Genomic DNA, 15,695 nt, shown 5'->3' with positions numbered 1-15,695 from the left:
CAGAGAGGTGGGGGAGTCTCCCCCTCTGGAGCCATCCCAAACCCGCCTGGACGCCGTCCTGTGCCACTGCTGGAGGTGCCCCTGCTCTGGTGGGGGTGGACTGGGGGAGCTCCAGAGGGCCCTTCCAGCCCCCACCACTCTGGGGTTCTGTGAGATATAGTGAAAAAAGAATACCATGGACAAAATCAGAACTTACTTGGACAACAGAGTGCTTAAGGAGAGGATTTGAATAACACTAGAAATATACTTTAATGTTCTAAAAAGACGTCGTGCTGTGAAGAACTCTGTGACTATATCAAGTTTCTCAGATAAAAGCTGAAGAACAACTGTATCGACAATGATACTGCAAATGACATTTCACCAGGTAGTTCTTGAGCCAATAAGAAGTGACACTTGAAATCGATGGGGCAGTAATTTGTAAGCATTAAGGATGTTAGAGAACAGCTAGCAGCAAAACACATAATCTTGATGGAGCAACCACGAGCTGATCCCCTTTAATTAAAATGAAACACTAAAAAAGCAATATTTTTGCTCTGAGTTTTGTAACTGAAGAGACTTTTATTTCATAGCAGCAACTTTAAGAAATTAAAGGAACTGGTCTGAAAAGTTCTAAGGACTTGAATGTACTTGAAGCTTTCAATAAGTGAACTGGAACCTGTATGTCAAAATAAGGGGGGGGAAAGCCTAACTGGGTGAGTAATCATGCCAGAACAGACTTCAGAAATACACAGAGAGTCTGCAAGAAACAGGGAAGGAACTGATTATCATAGAAACGTACAAGCCTGAAGCAGAAAGTGAGGGCAAAGTAAGATTTGAACAACAAAAAAAAAGTAATCAAGACAACATAGAAACTTTTAATGGAAATTAATACAAGTACCAAGAAGTCCCTCAGCCAGAAAAATCCCAAAGTCTAAAACAAAGAACTGGAACAGACTGGATGCTACTTACGTAACCGGAAATGTCTGTTCTAACAGCAATGGCTAAAGATATCCTCCAAAACCAGGAAATGAGATCTCCTCCTTATCTCTATCGCATCTACATTTTGTGGGCTATTTCACCCCTTTCCTCTCTCCCCGCACAATGGACAGGTGACGATGTTTCTCCCCCCTCTGTTTTTTATAACACAAGTGAGGAGAAAGAGTCCGTCAGCTAGTTCGAAAGAGATCCTCGTTTCTTGCTATAGCCTGGTGAGCCCTGACTGTCCGTTTCTTCAAGTGTTCTGTCTTACTTCCAAACGCCTCTGCTCTCCTTCCACCACATCCCACAAAATCCAGAGCGCGGACCATGCTGGCTGATCCACCGCCCTTACCTCCAAGAGCTCACCGTCTCTGAAGCCTTAGATAACACATGCAAGAATCCCACCATGAAGTTCAAATACCCAAATATCCATATGGAATGCTTTCTCCCCCAGTCCTTATCAATTTAACAACTCAAAAGGCTATTTACTGAAACGGCTTCTCCTATTGCTCCGTCACCTGCTTGCCAGCATCTGGTCCGGGGGGACTCCCCCCAGAGCCATGATGTCCAGGCAATGGAATGGCTCTTCTCTCATATACAATTTTTTTTTTAATATATATATACACACACACGCACACAGGTATTCCTATATAGACAGAAACAGGAAAAAACATAAACGGAGAGTTACGTGGGTTAGGTGGGAAGAGAGTGCAGCTTTTGCAGTGAATGATCTCCTTCACAGCAGGCATGTCCGGGGGGATGGGAGGTGGGACGATCCCCAAGCCTGGCATCATGGGGTTGATCGGAGGGATTCCAGTCATCATCCCAAGAGCAGGATCAAAATCTAAATGGGGGAGAGAATAAGGCAGTCAGGTAGTGGTTTGGACTTGTACTGTAACTGTTTGTTCAGACAGCGATGGAGTGCTCTCCCTACATGTGTCAGTGAAAATTTGCTGAAGAAACAGCAACAGAGAGGGAACATCATAATACAACTCACCAGATAGACTTGTGCCCTTAGAACAACTTTTCAACAATGGAACAGTTTTTACTGCCTCAGCCAAATAGATTTTCTCTGTTCAAATAAACTACTTCCTTTTCCACTCTGCGGACACCATCTCCCATCTAGCGCCAAGCCCTTCCCCAACCAGTATCACATTGGCCATATAAAGAAATCTGTGCCATATGGAAACAGTGTAAAACCCAACCTGGTCCCGTTCCGTGAAGCACTTCAGTAGTGCAGACAGCCTGTGACACGGGGTTAAGGGCATCACCTCGCAAACCAGACAAGTGTACCTACTCCAGCAGCTGAGGACGTGCCAGAATAGTTCTGGGTAAAAGGCACGGAAGCGTTTAAGCACACACCTCACTGCATGCCTCACCCCGCTTAGCTCGTTTCTAGGCTTTGGTTGGCACTCTGACTATACCTAAGTAGCACGTTACTTGGATTTTGCCCTTAGAGTTGCCTCTAATGTCAAATAAAACTAAACAGAGCTGTCAAAGGAGGGGTATTTGATCCGTTCAGAAGTTGCAAACCGTGGGGAAGCAATACCTGCAGGCAACCAAAACGGCAACAGCATGCCCAGGTGCCCCACTGAGAAGGCTCACGAGTTGAGAGTGTCAGCAGCTAAGCTGTGAGGAGAACCAGTACCACCAGGGCCAGCTGGTACTACTGGGGTGAGATCTCAGGAAGAACCATCACTACTATCCCCTTCCAGTGCCTAAAGGGGCTCCAGGAGAGCTCGGGAGGGACTCTGCATCAGGGAGGGGAGCAGTGGGATGAGGTGGAGTGATTTCACACTGAAAGAGGGCAGATTTAGATGAGATATTAGGAAGGTATTCTTCCCTGTGCGGACGGTGATCCCCTGGGGCAGGTTGCCCCGAGAAGCTGTGGCTGCCCCATCCCTGGAGGTGGTCAAGGCCAGGTTGGACGGGGCTTGGAGCAACCTGGGCTGGGGGGAGGTGTCCCTGCCCAGGGCAGGGGGTGGCACTGGATGGTCTTCACGGTCCCTTCCAACCCAAACCATTCCAGGATTCTGTGATTCTCTCTGAAGACCTCGGCAATCCCAAAATACCACAGGACACTACCACATAAGACACAGTCCTGAGCACTTCATAGCCTCTGAACCTGGCTGCCTGTTTCAGCTGTAGACACATAAAGTTAATTTTGCAAGGCACAGACAAAAGTTACAAACAGGCAGAAGCGAGTGGTGCAGAGGCAGCATTCTCCTCTGATCCCAAGCTGGCAGAGTTTCAGATGTTATTCATATCCCTAAGGCAGGACAATATTTTTGTACGCCTCTCCTCACAGCCACTACTTACAGTAATCCCGATGAAAGAATCTTTTACTGCCCGGATTGGACGTTTGAGGTTGGTAGTTGAATGCTGTTTTCCGTTGTATTTTGGAATATTTCACCTGGGGCTACACTTCTACACTGTTCACGCACGTTGCTTTCCGTGCTGAATCTGCATTTCCTTCGACTCAGTGCGAGTGTTGCTGTTCATTTTACGTCACACATGAACAGTCACAGTAAAAACACAGACCTGAGGCAAACCCTCTGCCATGAAAAGGGTGTTTCAGAGGAAAGCACAAGAAATCTTCCTGTAGCCAACTGTGAAATATGGATGTAGGGATACAGGCGAATTGTATCCGTATGAGATACGTCCGTTGGTCCGTGGCCGGCTGATGATGGGATGGGCTTGTCTATGACACCTGGCTTGGAAAGTTGCGGAATTTTAATATTTAAACTTTAGCAGATTTCAGAGATGATACTGTCAAAAATATCAGGCAGACAGCACTGTTTTCAGCTAAATAGCTTTTTCACTTGCCTTAGAAGAAATATTTAAAAATGATGCAAGTCTATCCTTAGCCAGAGCCCCATTCCACAGTGCAGGTGGCCTGACTGCTCCCTGTGACGGTGCTACACGACTCCCCAAAACACACTGCGCACACGTTCCCAGAGGAAACGGGCTGTAGGGAAGGCCAAGGGCTGGCCTGAGTGATGGAGGCTACACCTGAGCAACTGCTGTGCCGGGGACAGAGGTCTCGGAGCTGGAGCTTGGCTCACAGGCTCGGAGCAGGGAAGAGAGGATGGGGAGAAGCTACCCCATCCCAGATCTCCGTGGTTTCAATTCCCGTGTCGCTGCGTTGAGGTTTGTGATGAAGGTCACCTCGTGGATGGCTGTGACCTTCAGTGACAAAACTGACTGAAGATGTGAAGCGGCTGGAGAAAAACTGCAAGACTTCGTGCTGAGCAAGTAACATCCCCACCCAACCTGCGACAAAGGTATTGCCACTGGTGGCAAACTGAAGCGCAACAAGCGCAGGACAGTCCCTTTGCTGAAGGGCTGAAGGATGCTCACCAAAACCAGCATCCTGATCTCCAACTTACCAACGCATCTTCCGGATTTCCTAGGTTTAGGCTGGGATGCTCATTACTTCCCTCCCTTACGGCAACATCTCTGCCAGTAAACTCAATCCCAGCTGTGAAGAGTTAGACCAGTCCCACAAACACTGGTCTGGGCCAGCCAGCCCGTGGCACGCAGCAGGTACCGCAGCAGGTACCCCTTCAAGCAGCACAGAAGCCACCCCAGGACACCGGCTCTCCACAGCCTCTGCCCTGCTACGCACAGCCTTGGTACCCTCCTGTTAAAAGCCCTCTTGAGACGGTAAAGAAACTCTTCATCTCCCTAGAGCTGTACCCCAAAACGCCAGCGGGGAGCGATCTGGACCTTGCCCATTGCTGCCTATCAAGAGCAACTGGAAGGAAGAGGAAGAGCCGAAGCTCTCACTGCTGAGACAGCACAGAGGATGGGAGACACGGAGCAACGGCGATCTGCTGGAAAACGCAGAGACTGTTCAAAACGTCCATGTGTCAGAGTCCAAGATCCCACCTGTCTCTCCGGCACGGTTCGATACAGGTACGACCTCAGTGCTGGCAGCAAGTGGGGCAAAACAGGGTACGTTTCAGCCACCTCCCCACCATCCTCGGCAGGGTGGTGGCTGTTCTTCCCCGGCACCTCTGGCTGCAGGGCTGAGGTCACCCTGGGCTGTCTGCCACAAGTCAAGGACAGGCGAGTGAACCCACTGCTACAGCTTTTGTGAGCCTCTAAATTCAGCCCCTTCACATTTTATAATTATCCATGCCAACGAGAGCAGTCTCACCTTGTCCTGGTAATTTGTTACTGCCTCAAGGTTAGCTAACGGCAACGGGCACGGACGCCAATCAGAGAAAATCCTTAATGCGGGTAACAGAGGAGCTTGGGAACCCGAGGGTGGAGAAAGCCAAGACGGGTGTTTCTCTGATCAAGCGAGACTCACAGCTTTCTAAAAGCGCGAATGAATAATTATCAGAAGCAAAAGAACAAGCAGGGTAATGAACTAGCACGTTATACTGAAAAGCAGGAAGCGTGCACACGAGGCACAGGGCCCGCGGTTGTCGGAGCTGTGGTGAGCCCCACTTCATCGCTCAACCAGCGGTGTTCAAGACACCTCGCCAGCTTGCGCAGAGACCCGCTGCTTCCGTCAAGGAGCTGAGCCCATGGCGACAGGCCAGCATCCCAGAGGCTTAAAAAGCAGATCCAGAAAAGCCAGTCTCCATTTTTAAGAACAAAAAAAAAAGAAGAAAGGAAAGTCCTCAAGGACATTAAAGAGTTCAAAAGCATCAGGTCCAGCAGGTACTTTTTGCTGGAAGCCACGATAACTCTTTTTGTACAAAGCTGGCAGTAGCTGGATGGGGTGAAAGGTGCTGTGCATTCATTTTAGACATGGAGGTCTTCTTAAAGCATCTCACAACTATACGCTTTACTTCATCTGTAGGAACAGAAATTGGCTGGTAAATTCTTAAGCATTTTTAGAGATGTTTTTACTGTGACCTGAAACTTTAGTCCCACCTAGCTGTCAGCAAAGATGGGCCCAAAGCGCATCAAGCTTCCATTGTCTCTCAACTTTCATAGATACTATAGATACAACTGGTCTGAACTTCAGACCACCACTGTGCTTGGGAAGGGATCCATATTCACCAGAGCACTCCGCTCTCTTGCGGCCAGATCAGAAAAAAATATTTTGCTCCTTCTAAAACATTCTGAGTTGTTTGTGTTGGGTGCAGGCCTCCTCATCCAAAAAAGAAAAAAAGGATCAAACCCAACACCACTCGGGAGCCTTTCCCTGTTCTTACAGCAGGGATAGAGACTGGCTTCAAACTTGTGTGCTCTCCTAGGACAGACTGCTATCGATTTTTACTTGACAGAAGCACGTGAGCAGGAGAATGACATGGGAACACCCCCCCTACAGCAAAGACAAATGTGAAACAAGGCCTGGGGGCCAGAAGACTACAGACTGCATGCAAAACTTAGGGCAACTTAAGCGATGCTGTTAGTTAAATATAGCATCAGCTGCAGAGCAAACTGCCTGCTCTGTGCCACAGGAGCAGAAATAAGATTGCAGAGCGCTGCCAACAGAGGCACTCCCTCCCCAGGTGAGCAGGCTATTATTCAGGCAGGAGACAGCATCCTTCTCAAGCACTTAACAAAGTGAAGGACTGAAACAGTAATTTCATTTCAGGAGTTTGACATACGGGCATCTTGCACTGCTGAGAAACCACATACAGCACAGCTCTGCTCCTACAGGAGCACCTGAACAAGTCCTGGACAGGATGACTCACCCATGTACATGTATTCTGGACCACAAGGTAGGTCATTTCTGGAGCAGAAGCCTCCATTAATTTTTGCCATATCCATTTTACTGCCCTATTGCTTTCCTCTTCATCTCCCTCCCACCCTTTCTTTTAAGCACTTCCAGTTCAGCTTAGAATAATGTGTTACTTGATACCACTGGTTTCCTGAGCTGTGTGAGGGACGCTCCTCCTGCTGGTCCACTGCAGAGTATCTAGAGGTACCCCACAATAACCATTCTTTGCATCAAAAAACATGTATTCTCATTTCCTCTGAAATCAGCTTTAACACACTGGCATCTAAATAAATCACTTGCAGACATTAATGCATTTCAAACACAGCTTATTAATGCTTCCTGTACGTGGCAGGCATTTATCGAACTCAACTGAAATAGGTTCTTCCCAAAGACACGTTTGAAAGCAAAGGTGGGCACAGTCTGGCAGCGGTGACGTACCAGGCAGGAGGGGCTGTCCCGTCATCCCCATGGGAGCCATCCCCAGGTTGTTCATCGCAGTGGTCCAGGCAGCGGGGTCGGACATTGGCAAGCCCATCGAAATGGAGTTGAGGCTTAGATTTCTGCCACCATCTGCAGAGAGGAAAAGAAAAAGGGATGAAGAGCTTAGCATGTATGTAACCCTTCTGCAGGGCACACAGTGCCCAGCGAGGCTCTGCAGCATCAGCATCCAAAACCAGATTTGAACCTAATATATAGGAAAGAGCCAAATAATAATAGTAACAATATAAAAAACCCCACAGTTCTGTCCCTCTCAAGATGAGGTTTTACAGAAGCAAGGACTACGAAAAAACTGCCTTTCAAGAGCAGCTGAGTAAATGACGGTTTATCCACTACAATCAACAGCTCTAAGGGGCCTTAAAGGAACAGATTAAAGGCAAGGGGCACACTTCGGTTCATCCCAAGAGATTTATGAACAAAGGACAAACAGTCAGCGGGTATAAATTGTCATAATTGCACTGAATTTAACAGAGATGGCAGTCCTGTTCCAGGAGTACTTCCACTGCCATCCAAAGACGTTTCTCTTCCATGCTAAAAGGGGAAACGAAGCAAAGACCAACGTCACGCTGCTGACAGCAGCAGTACCAGTGTTATTTACTCAAGGTCTGCAGCGTTATCCGGCAATCCAGGTGGGACCATTAACATTATACAAACATGTGGCCTAATTAAGCATTCAAATCGTCAGTGATTTAGCTGGGTCAACCATGCCTTTAACTGGTCGCTTCCGTTTACCAAGACACATGCTTGTTCTTTTTGTTTGCACGGGTTTTAACTTGAGGTGCCCAAGTGCAAAAATATCTGCTTTCAAAAAGGAAAAAAAAAGCAGCTTAGCGCAATGTTAACTCTGCACAGGAAAACAATGATGAACGCTTGTTTGAAAAAAAATCTGGCTTCAACAACAGAGGGGAGTGAGGGGGGAGAAACATCAACAGTGTTACTGACTGAAGTTGTATGAAAAACTTGCCAGCTCTAACCTGAAACTCGGCAGAGTTGATATTCCCCCATCTTGTATAACCCAGGACACAACCTAGTGCACGGACTCACAAAGCTCTCCTGAAGCTCTCCGGAACACACCAGCAGGAGGAAATTTATTGATCGTTTATCTCACCGTGTGATTTAACGATTCAGAATTTCCATTTCCCACCCTGTTCCACCACTCCTCTCTTCTTGACCTCAGAGAGGGGACGAGAGATGGGTTCACCTTCCTGAGACGCCACCTCTACACCCCTGGTTAGAACACCCAACCCCACGTATCCCTTGGGCAATCTCCAAAACCCTCATCTCCCAACACGCAACAAATGAAGTGCTGGCAAGGTCAACCCTCCAGCCTTGGCTTTACCTTCCCCTCCTGTCACTGCCAGTCCCACCACCCTTTGCAGGACAAACAAATCGCCCGTTTCACTGTTCCCACGAGCCAAACCCTCTGCACCAGCCCAGTGCCTGCACTGGAGCTAAGCTATGTACAAAACACCATCTGCACACCTCTACTTTTCCCCTTATCTGACAGATCTCATTGGCTGGGGGAAAACAGAACAGTCTTCAAAACTGCTTAGTCCTGATGCTCAATAATCAGCAGACTTAGACAAGTCAAATATGAATTAAAGCAGCACCAAAAGAAGAACATACTACACCCCCAAAAAGGGAAAACTCAGCACTCTCAATGATGAAATCTACCTTCAGGCGTGGGTTTTGGAAGAAGACTGACTATCCTAGGTTCATAGCAAGGTGTTGTAATACAGTTGGATAGATGGCAACACAACAGACAGGATCTACAGCACATCACAGCCGGCTGAGTGCAGCAAACGGGTGCTTAATCACAGTGTTTGTTCACCATTTAGAGGCAGTAACACTATTGTGACCTCAACAGATCTCACCAACTTGAATTTTATTATGATAACGTGCTCACCCACTGCTTTTTAAGTGGGAAAAACATGCATGAGAACATCCATCTTGCCTCAACATAACAACGCTAACAAATTTAGTTCCTTTCAGACTTCTCTAAATCCCTAATCCTCAGCATTATCTACTTACATACAGCATCTCCCTCGGTTGTGTTTCAAACAATCAGCTCTTGCGATCTATGGCCCATCTCTCCTGAAAAAAAGAATCAGTGTCAACCTGTCCCCCTTTTGTAACTCCTTTGTTTCAGGAGAAGTGGGACAAGTCTAAACTTATTTATCACCATCTGTCTGTCAAGGTGAGAGTGCACAGGCTACCAGGTCAGGTCCGAAGAGGGAGAAACAGAGGATACCGAAGAAGAGAAATGGGATTACTGAGTTGGCATTTACTAGTTTAAAGCAAAGGAACAAGGGGGAATGGCTTCAAACTGGAAGAGGGGAGATTGAGATGAGATCTGAGGAAGAAATTCTCCCCTGTGCAGGCGGTGATCCCCTGGGGCAGGTTGCCCCGAGAAGCTGTGGCTGCCCCATCCCTGGAGGTGGTCAAGGCCAGGTTGGACGGGGCTTGGAGCAACCTGGGCTGGGGGGAGGTGGCCCTGCCCAGGGCAGGGGGGTGGAAATGAATGGTCTTCAAGGTCCCTTCCAACCCAAACCATTCTATGATTCTATGAAACGAAATCAAAGATTAAAAAAGGAAGCACCAACATGAAAGCCAAAATACCCCAGAGAAGGCAGCAATGCAGTGAGACCATGGATCATCCCACTGCACAGGGGCGAAGAGCTGCGAGCTCCTCCGCTGCCCGGTAAGTGCCTGCCCAGAAGAGACTACACCGGGGCAGCAGGGAAAACGGTGCTCCATCTACCTACCCCAAGCATACCCGTCCCCGTCCAGAACCGTACGTATTATTCAACAAATAAGATCACTGTGTGTTATTCCCGTTGCGCAAGGTCCTGGTCTCACACCTCCGCATTCACATGCTGAAATGAAAACAACATTTCGATTGCGGGATCACAATGTGGGCAGCTGAAGGCTGTGCCAGACCAACCCACAGCCCTCCGCAAGGCTGCCCCAGGGCAGAAACCCTGCCAGCGGGGTCAGGGTGCTGGAGGTTGTCCTGTTAGAGAGCACCGCACAGCTCAGCCTGAAGAACCTGGATATTCACCGTCCCTGACAGTGACGATCAGATTTTGATACTTAAAAAGCAGATCTGCACTGAGACAATCCAGCACAGGAGAAACACAGCTTGTCTGTGGATGCAGCATATGCAAGAGGCACTTGAGACATTTAAGGACCTCCAGGTATATAAAGGAAACACACAAAATAACAAAAGGACCAAAAACTCCTGACCCTACCAACTTCCAACAGCCCTCGATGCCTCCCTTGGGGCAGGTGACAGTCCCAGCAGCTACATCCACATGGGGTGCACTCGCAAACTGACCGAAGTCTCCCATCAGCTGGGATCCACCTGATCAAGAAGCAAAACCCACCACCTTCTTCCCAGAGGAACAAAGGAGATTTCTCCCAATGTCCTCCTTCTGCCCCTCTGAACAGGCCCCACATCTGCTTTGCACACCACCTCCAGGAGCGGCGCCCAAGCACGAGGTACATTTATTTGGAAGGTGAGGTACTCACATGGCATCAATATTTTACTTGAATCCCAAGGGAAACACTCTGGCTGTCCCTCCAAGGGACTGGAGGGATGTTCAATAGCTTCTTGGTACAGAACAGAGAGATCGCAGTTTTGTAGCACATTACACTACACATTGCAAAACTGAAATCACAGTTACTTCTTGTTCCACGGTTGGACAAAACCTCTACAGGGATATGAGAAAGCCGTCTTCTCGCTGGCTGCATCAGAGACAACAGGGTCTCTAAAGCGAGTCCTGCTTTGGCTGCAAGGAGGTATCTTAGGGCAACTCATCTCAGTTGCATCAAGAAAAGAGGATGTAGAAGAGTGAACATGGAAAACATTTGCAACCCAAAAAAAGCTTTTCAGAGATAATCTAGAGAGAAAAACAAAGAGCTTTGCAAATCGCCTTCCCTCGGTGAGATGGCCTCCTGCTGCAGAACCGCACCGCTGCCTCTGGTAGCCTCTACCAGAAAGCTGCTAATATTGAGATATTGTCCAATTAGAAAAATAGGATAAACCTATTGAGACAGGCATAGAGATTCCACAATGCTTAAAAAAAAAAAAAAAAAATCAATACAGAAGTCGCCTTTGTTTTGCACAGAAACAGCAACGAGCCCTCACCCAAAGCCGTGCAAGCATGGAACCACAAACACCAGTCTGACCACAAGCAGTACCAGACCGCAGCTCCGTTGCCATCTGTCCACCTTCTGCATTAACACCTCAGCCTCGCAGCTCGGTTCGGTCCGCGCTTATGTGGATGCCTTGGCTACTGCCAGCCACCGAGGTGCTACTCGGCTCACCTGGAGGAACGTTTGTTCTCTTCCTCTTCTTGCCCGGATCGCTTCCATTCTCGGCCGGGCTTTCCGACACCCGCGGGCTGGCAGCGCTGCCGAACGGCACAGACTTGCTGTTGCTGGCAGGATCCAAGGACAGATGGTTTAAGCCTAAAAGAGAAAAATACACTCAGGGACGTTCTTTAAATTGGTTTGTGATGCTTTGGGATCACAGTAGTAAGAGAAATGCCCAGTCCCAGGTACGAGCAGCCCTTCAGGCCCCTGGAGGAATTGTGCCTCCTGTTTACTGTCCCCAGCTACACCTGATCCTGATGTGACACGGACACCACTTTAAAATACTACTCACAAACATTAATCCCAACACCCACACAAATAAAAGTGTCTGATACTGTAAACCAGGGGTGCATCTCCCCTGCGTTGTACAATATTTCATGTTTGGAAATTCAGAGGTCGGAATTTTTTTCTATTTCTTCCCATCCAGGAATATATTTGTAACAGTTACTTAAGTTTCACCCAATTTGTCACCAGTTGTGAATTCACCTGGACTATTTCCTCGCAAAAAACAAGGCACGTCTTAGACGATCTTCAAAAACATAAGGTGCTATTGTAATTTTTATTCAAGGAGTCCAGCAAGCAGTTGCCCCCCTTCGTAGCCGAGGAAGGGCTCTCTGCAACGCGCATCCCCGAGGAGGGGAGCTCACAGACCCAGCCGAGGGGACCAAACTCCTCCTCAGTCACATGATGGATCCACTATCAGAGTCCAAACAAACTTCTCCGGCCTCAGGGCTCGTATTCCCTCTCCCCTGCCCCGCAGCACAGGAAGAGGTTTTCCTTTGCAGGCACCCACTTGTCTCGGATCCCCCCTCCGCCGGTCCTCAGCCACCCCACCACCACCCGCCCCGCGTGCTGGGTGCCTCCAGACACTCGTTTTGAGAACCACAGCACTCAAAGACAGAACGCCTTGAGTCCTGTTGCTCAAAGTTTGTTATTGAGAATAGAGCAGACCTACCGACGAGTTAGGTTTACTCAAGAATAAATTCAGATTGACCCACACACAAAGTAAGTCAATCTATGGTGAAGATATAAAACCAGAACAGTTAAGAAGGTATGTACCACCGAGACCCCCTCTGCCTGATAGTACACTATGTTGGTTTTCGATGCAGCTGTCCATCTTTTCAACAGCCATCATCCACCCAGTGAGCTGAGATACCCCACGATCCTGGAGAACACCAACATAACTCACGTTCTCCAGGAAAGATCCTGAGAAAGGAGACACCAAGGCCCACACAGACCCATGAAGACCAGAACTGGGTTTCAAAAATAGTGCAGCTTTTTAAATATTCACTAACTATAAAGCACACTTTGAAATATTAAGTAACCAACAGCCTAAATATTACTTAAAACTCACTTAGCTGATCACTGGGAGAAAGTTTTGTTGTGTTTCCCGGGAGTTTTAAGTTTTTCCTCATTCACAAACATTCCCATCCCTACACAGGACAAGTTAGTTCAGTGTTGAGCCTAAGTTTCTCAGGCGTGTGTTTACCACACAAGTAAACAAGAAGCAACAGTTAAGTACAAGCAAGGAGAAATACGATGAAGCAGAAGGAAAGCTGGCAGAAGTAAGTGCTGGCTGGTGGGATGGCTTTCGCGCTGCCCTTCACACATCCAAGCACTTCCGCGACACGGAGCTGGAGCCTGGATGCTCAGGCAGCCGGGAGAGGCGAGCGGCGGCGCCGGCTGCGTTTGAAGAGCACCCGTTGCGCCAGGCTCAGGCTGCACACGCGGTCCCCACCGCCAGGATCCCGCGTCAGCCCGCGAGCCTCCGCGCCAAGGCTTGCCTTTGGACGGGTCACAACCTCCAGAAGCAAACCAAGAGAAGGCAGGCGGGTGCGCTGCAACGTCTCACTGTCTTAGTACAAGAGGTTTAGTACAAAAGACTCCTACACCTACTTAGGCTGTCAGTCAAAAAAAAGTTTGGGGGGGGGGAACAAATTGCCCTAATGGACCCAAGGAAGTTTCAGAAAACCCATAAAGTGCGGGAGGAAGCGTAACGAAGAACATCCAGTTATAACGCTGACAGCACATGGTCCTGCCAGGCTCCCACAACCTGACAACTGTAGTCCTCGGATGGTTTCTTCTCCTGAAATAGCTTCTTTGGAGTTTATTTCCTGACATTTCCCCACCTGGCTGACCAAAGCTGCAACTACCTTCAGTGTATACTGACCAGTATACACAGGAAGAAGAGCTAATGATGCAGATTTGAACTAAAGAAAACCTGTTTTGCAGCTTCCAGTGTAGTTCCTAATTCAAGGTATTGCATCCATTTCAGAGTAATTCTACGCTAAACCATCTTTTAGATGACCACCCTCCCCAGACCTGTGGTGGACAAATTGCAGGTGACGGTCAATTAATCACATTTACGTGCCAGCAGAATGCAGTCCCAACCATTCCCGGCTCTCCAAAATGATCTGTTTCTAAAAACTACAGGTAACGAGAAAAAAGTACCGTGTAAACAATTCCAAATTACCAGAGGCTTCAAACATAAAGCTTCAAGTATGCAACTAATCACAGCAAGAGCAGAATAATGCCCTTAATTAAGCACAGAGTTCGTTATTCCACCTTCTGTCATACTCAGGTCTTGCAGGGATCAAGACTGAAGGGATGTTAAAATATCCTCTTTGATTTATTTTTGCCTCAGCAAACTCACTCTGAACAGTCAATAGGGGGAAAAAAAGAAACACCACCAAAAAACCACAAATACTTTTTGCAGACCCATAGATAGTGATAAAAATAGCTGTATGTCTGCCAAGGCGTGCCGGTGTTCCTGGGGGGAGGGAAGTCAGCAGAACCAGAGGAGTACCAAAGGTGACAACTATGCCATCTCAACGCGCTGGCATTTGCACCAAACCTTTCTCTAGACACACTGCAGCATCGTGATTTCTATTCTAGAGGATTCCGCTTCCAAGAACCTGTTAATAAACACGGTTGCTGTGTACGGCTGTAAATAGACAAGAGAGTGGCTACAGAGAGTCTGAAGGCGCTCCTCTCTCAGCTACTGAAAGGTGAGAACGCAAGAAGCGGCCAAAAAGACAAGTACTATTCAGCTGGCAACAACAATAGTCACGCCCGACTATGCAAGATGCCTACAAAGCCGTTTCTTAAATACCCTAAAGTCAAAATATCACCGAGGTCATGAGGGCTCAGAAAAACAAATCTCAAATGCGGCAGGTTAAAAATAGAGAGAGGCTGTGCGCAGCAAAAAGAAGAGGGAGAACAGAAAAGGAGCGATGGTAAGATTGACCTCTATTATCATCCAGCTGATGGAAAAGGCGACATTAAACTTGAAAGTGTGTTTTCCCACGCTTGGGCGTAGGGAAGGATGAGGACACGCAGCGATCCAGCCGGACACTCGTGCTGCCAGGCCTGAAACGGATGGACGTCCTGCTCGGGCTGAAGGCGACACGCCACACGGACACTCAGCATTCACCAACTCCTGGATGTTAAAGCACATCGCGCAGGAGACTACTTTCTAACCCACTGAAGAGCAAAGGCAGCTACTTACTCCAACTATTTCCATCCTCAGCTTGCGCTAGCGTGCTTGATTAGGCTCTGCGGTATAGGAAGAGCGCTCAGATGCTGCATCTGCTCCGATGGCTGTGCTGGGGAGGGAGGCAGTCATCTCCAGCAGAGGGGAGATAACAAGGAGTGAAAAACTACTTGCATTCTTTGCAAAAAAAATTGTTATTAATGTATTAATAAGACAACCTCATGAAGTTCAACCAGGCCAAGTGCACGGTCCTACAGCTGGGTCGGGGCAATCCCCAGCACAACTCCAGGCTGGGCAGAGAATGGCTGGAGAGCAGCCCTGAGGAGAAGGGCCTGGGGGTGCTGGTGGGTGAGAAGCTCAGCATGAGCTGGCAATGTGCGCTGCAGCCCAGAAAGCCCCCGACATCCCGGGCTGCATCCCCAGCAGCGTGGCCAGCAGGGCGAGGGGGGACTGTGCCCCTCTGCCGCGCTCTGCTCTGGGGAGACCCCCCTGCAGTGCTGCCTCCAGCTCGGGGGGTCCCACCAGCAGAAGGAGACGGAGCTGTTGGAGTGGGGCCAGAGGAGGGCACGGAGATGCTGGGAGGGCTGGAGCCCCTCTGCTGGGAGGACAGGCTGGGAGAGTTGGGGGGGTTCAGCCTGGAGAAGAGAAGGCGAACGGTTTTAAACCAAAAGAGGGTAGATTTAG

General features: G+C 48.6%; 1 protein-coding gene across 1 annotated transcript in view; it reads right to left on the bottom strand.

Annotated features, from left to right (window-relative positions):
* ENOX2 (ecto-NOX disulfide-thiol exchanger 2) overlaps positions 1–11,610 on the bottom strand; it is a 38,086-nt gene extending 26,476 nt beyond the window's left edge. The window contains exons 1-3 of the mRNA XM_009892049.1: positions 11,471–11,610; positions 7,082–7,213; positions 1,646–1,801 (exon numbers count right to left, since the gene is read on the bottom strand). Of these exons, the coding sequence (XP_009890351.1) occupies positions 1,646–1,801; positions 7,082–7,178 (253 nt within the window). The 5' untranslated portion in view covers positions 7,179–7,213; positions 11,471–11,610. The remainder of the gene's footprint in view (positions 1–1,645; positions 1,802–7,081; positions 7,214–11,470) is intronic.
* Between the last annotated feature and the right edge of the window lie 4,085 nt (positions 11,611–15,695).

This window comes from Charadrius vociferus, unplaced genomic scaffold, assembly GCF_000708025.1.
Source record: "Charadrius vociferus isolate BGI_N301 unplaced genomic scaffold, ASM70802v2 scaffold1279, whole genome shotgun sequence".
In the NCBI taxonomy this organism is placed as follows: domain Eukaryota; kingdom Metazoa; phylum Chordata; class Aves; order Charadriiformes; family Charadriidae; genus Charadrius; species Charadrius vociferus.
Note: the sequence above shows the minus strand (reverse complement) of the source record. Positions and strands in the feature narration are given on the sequence as shown.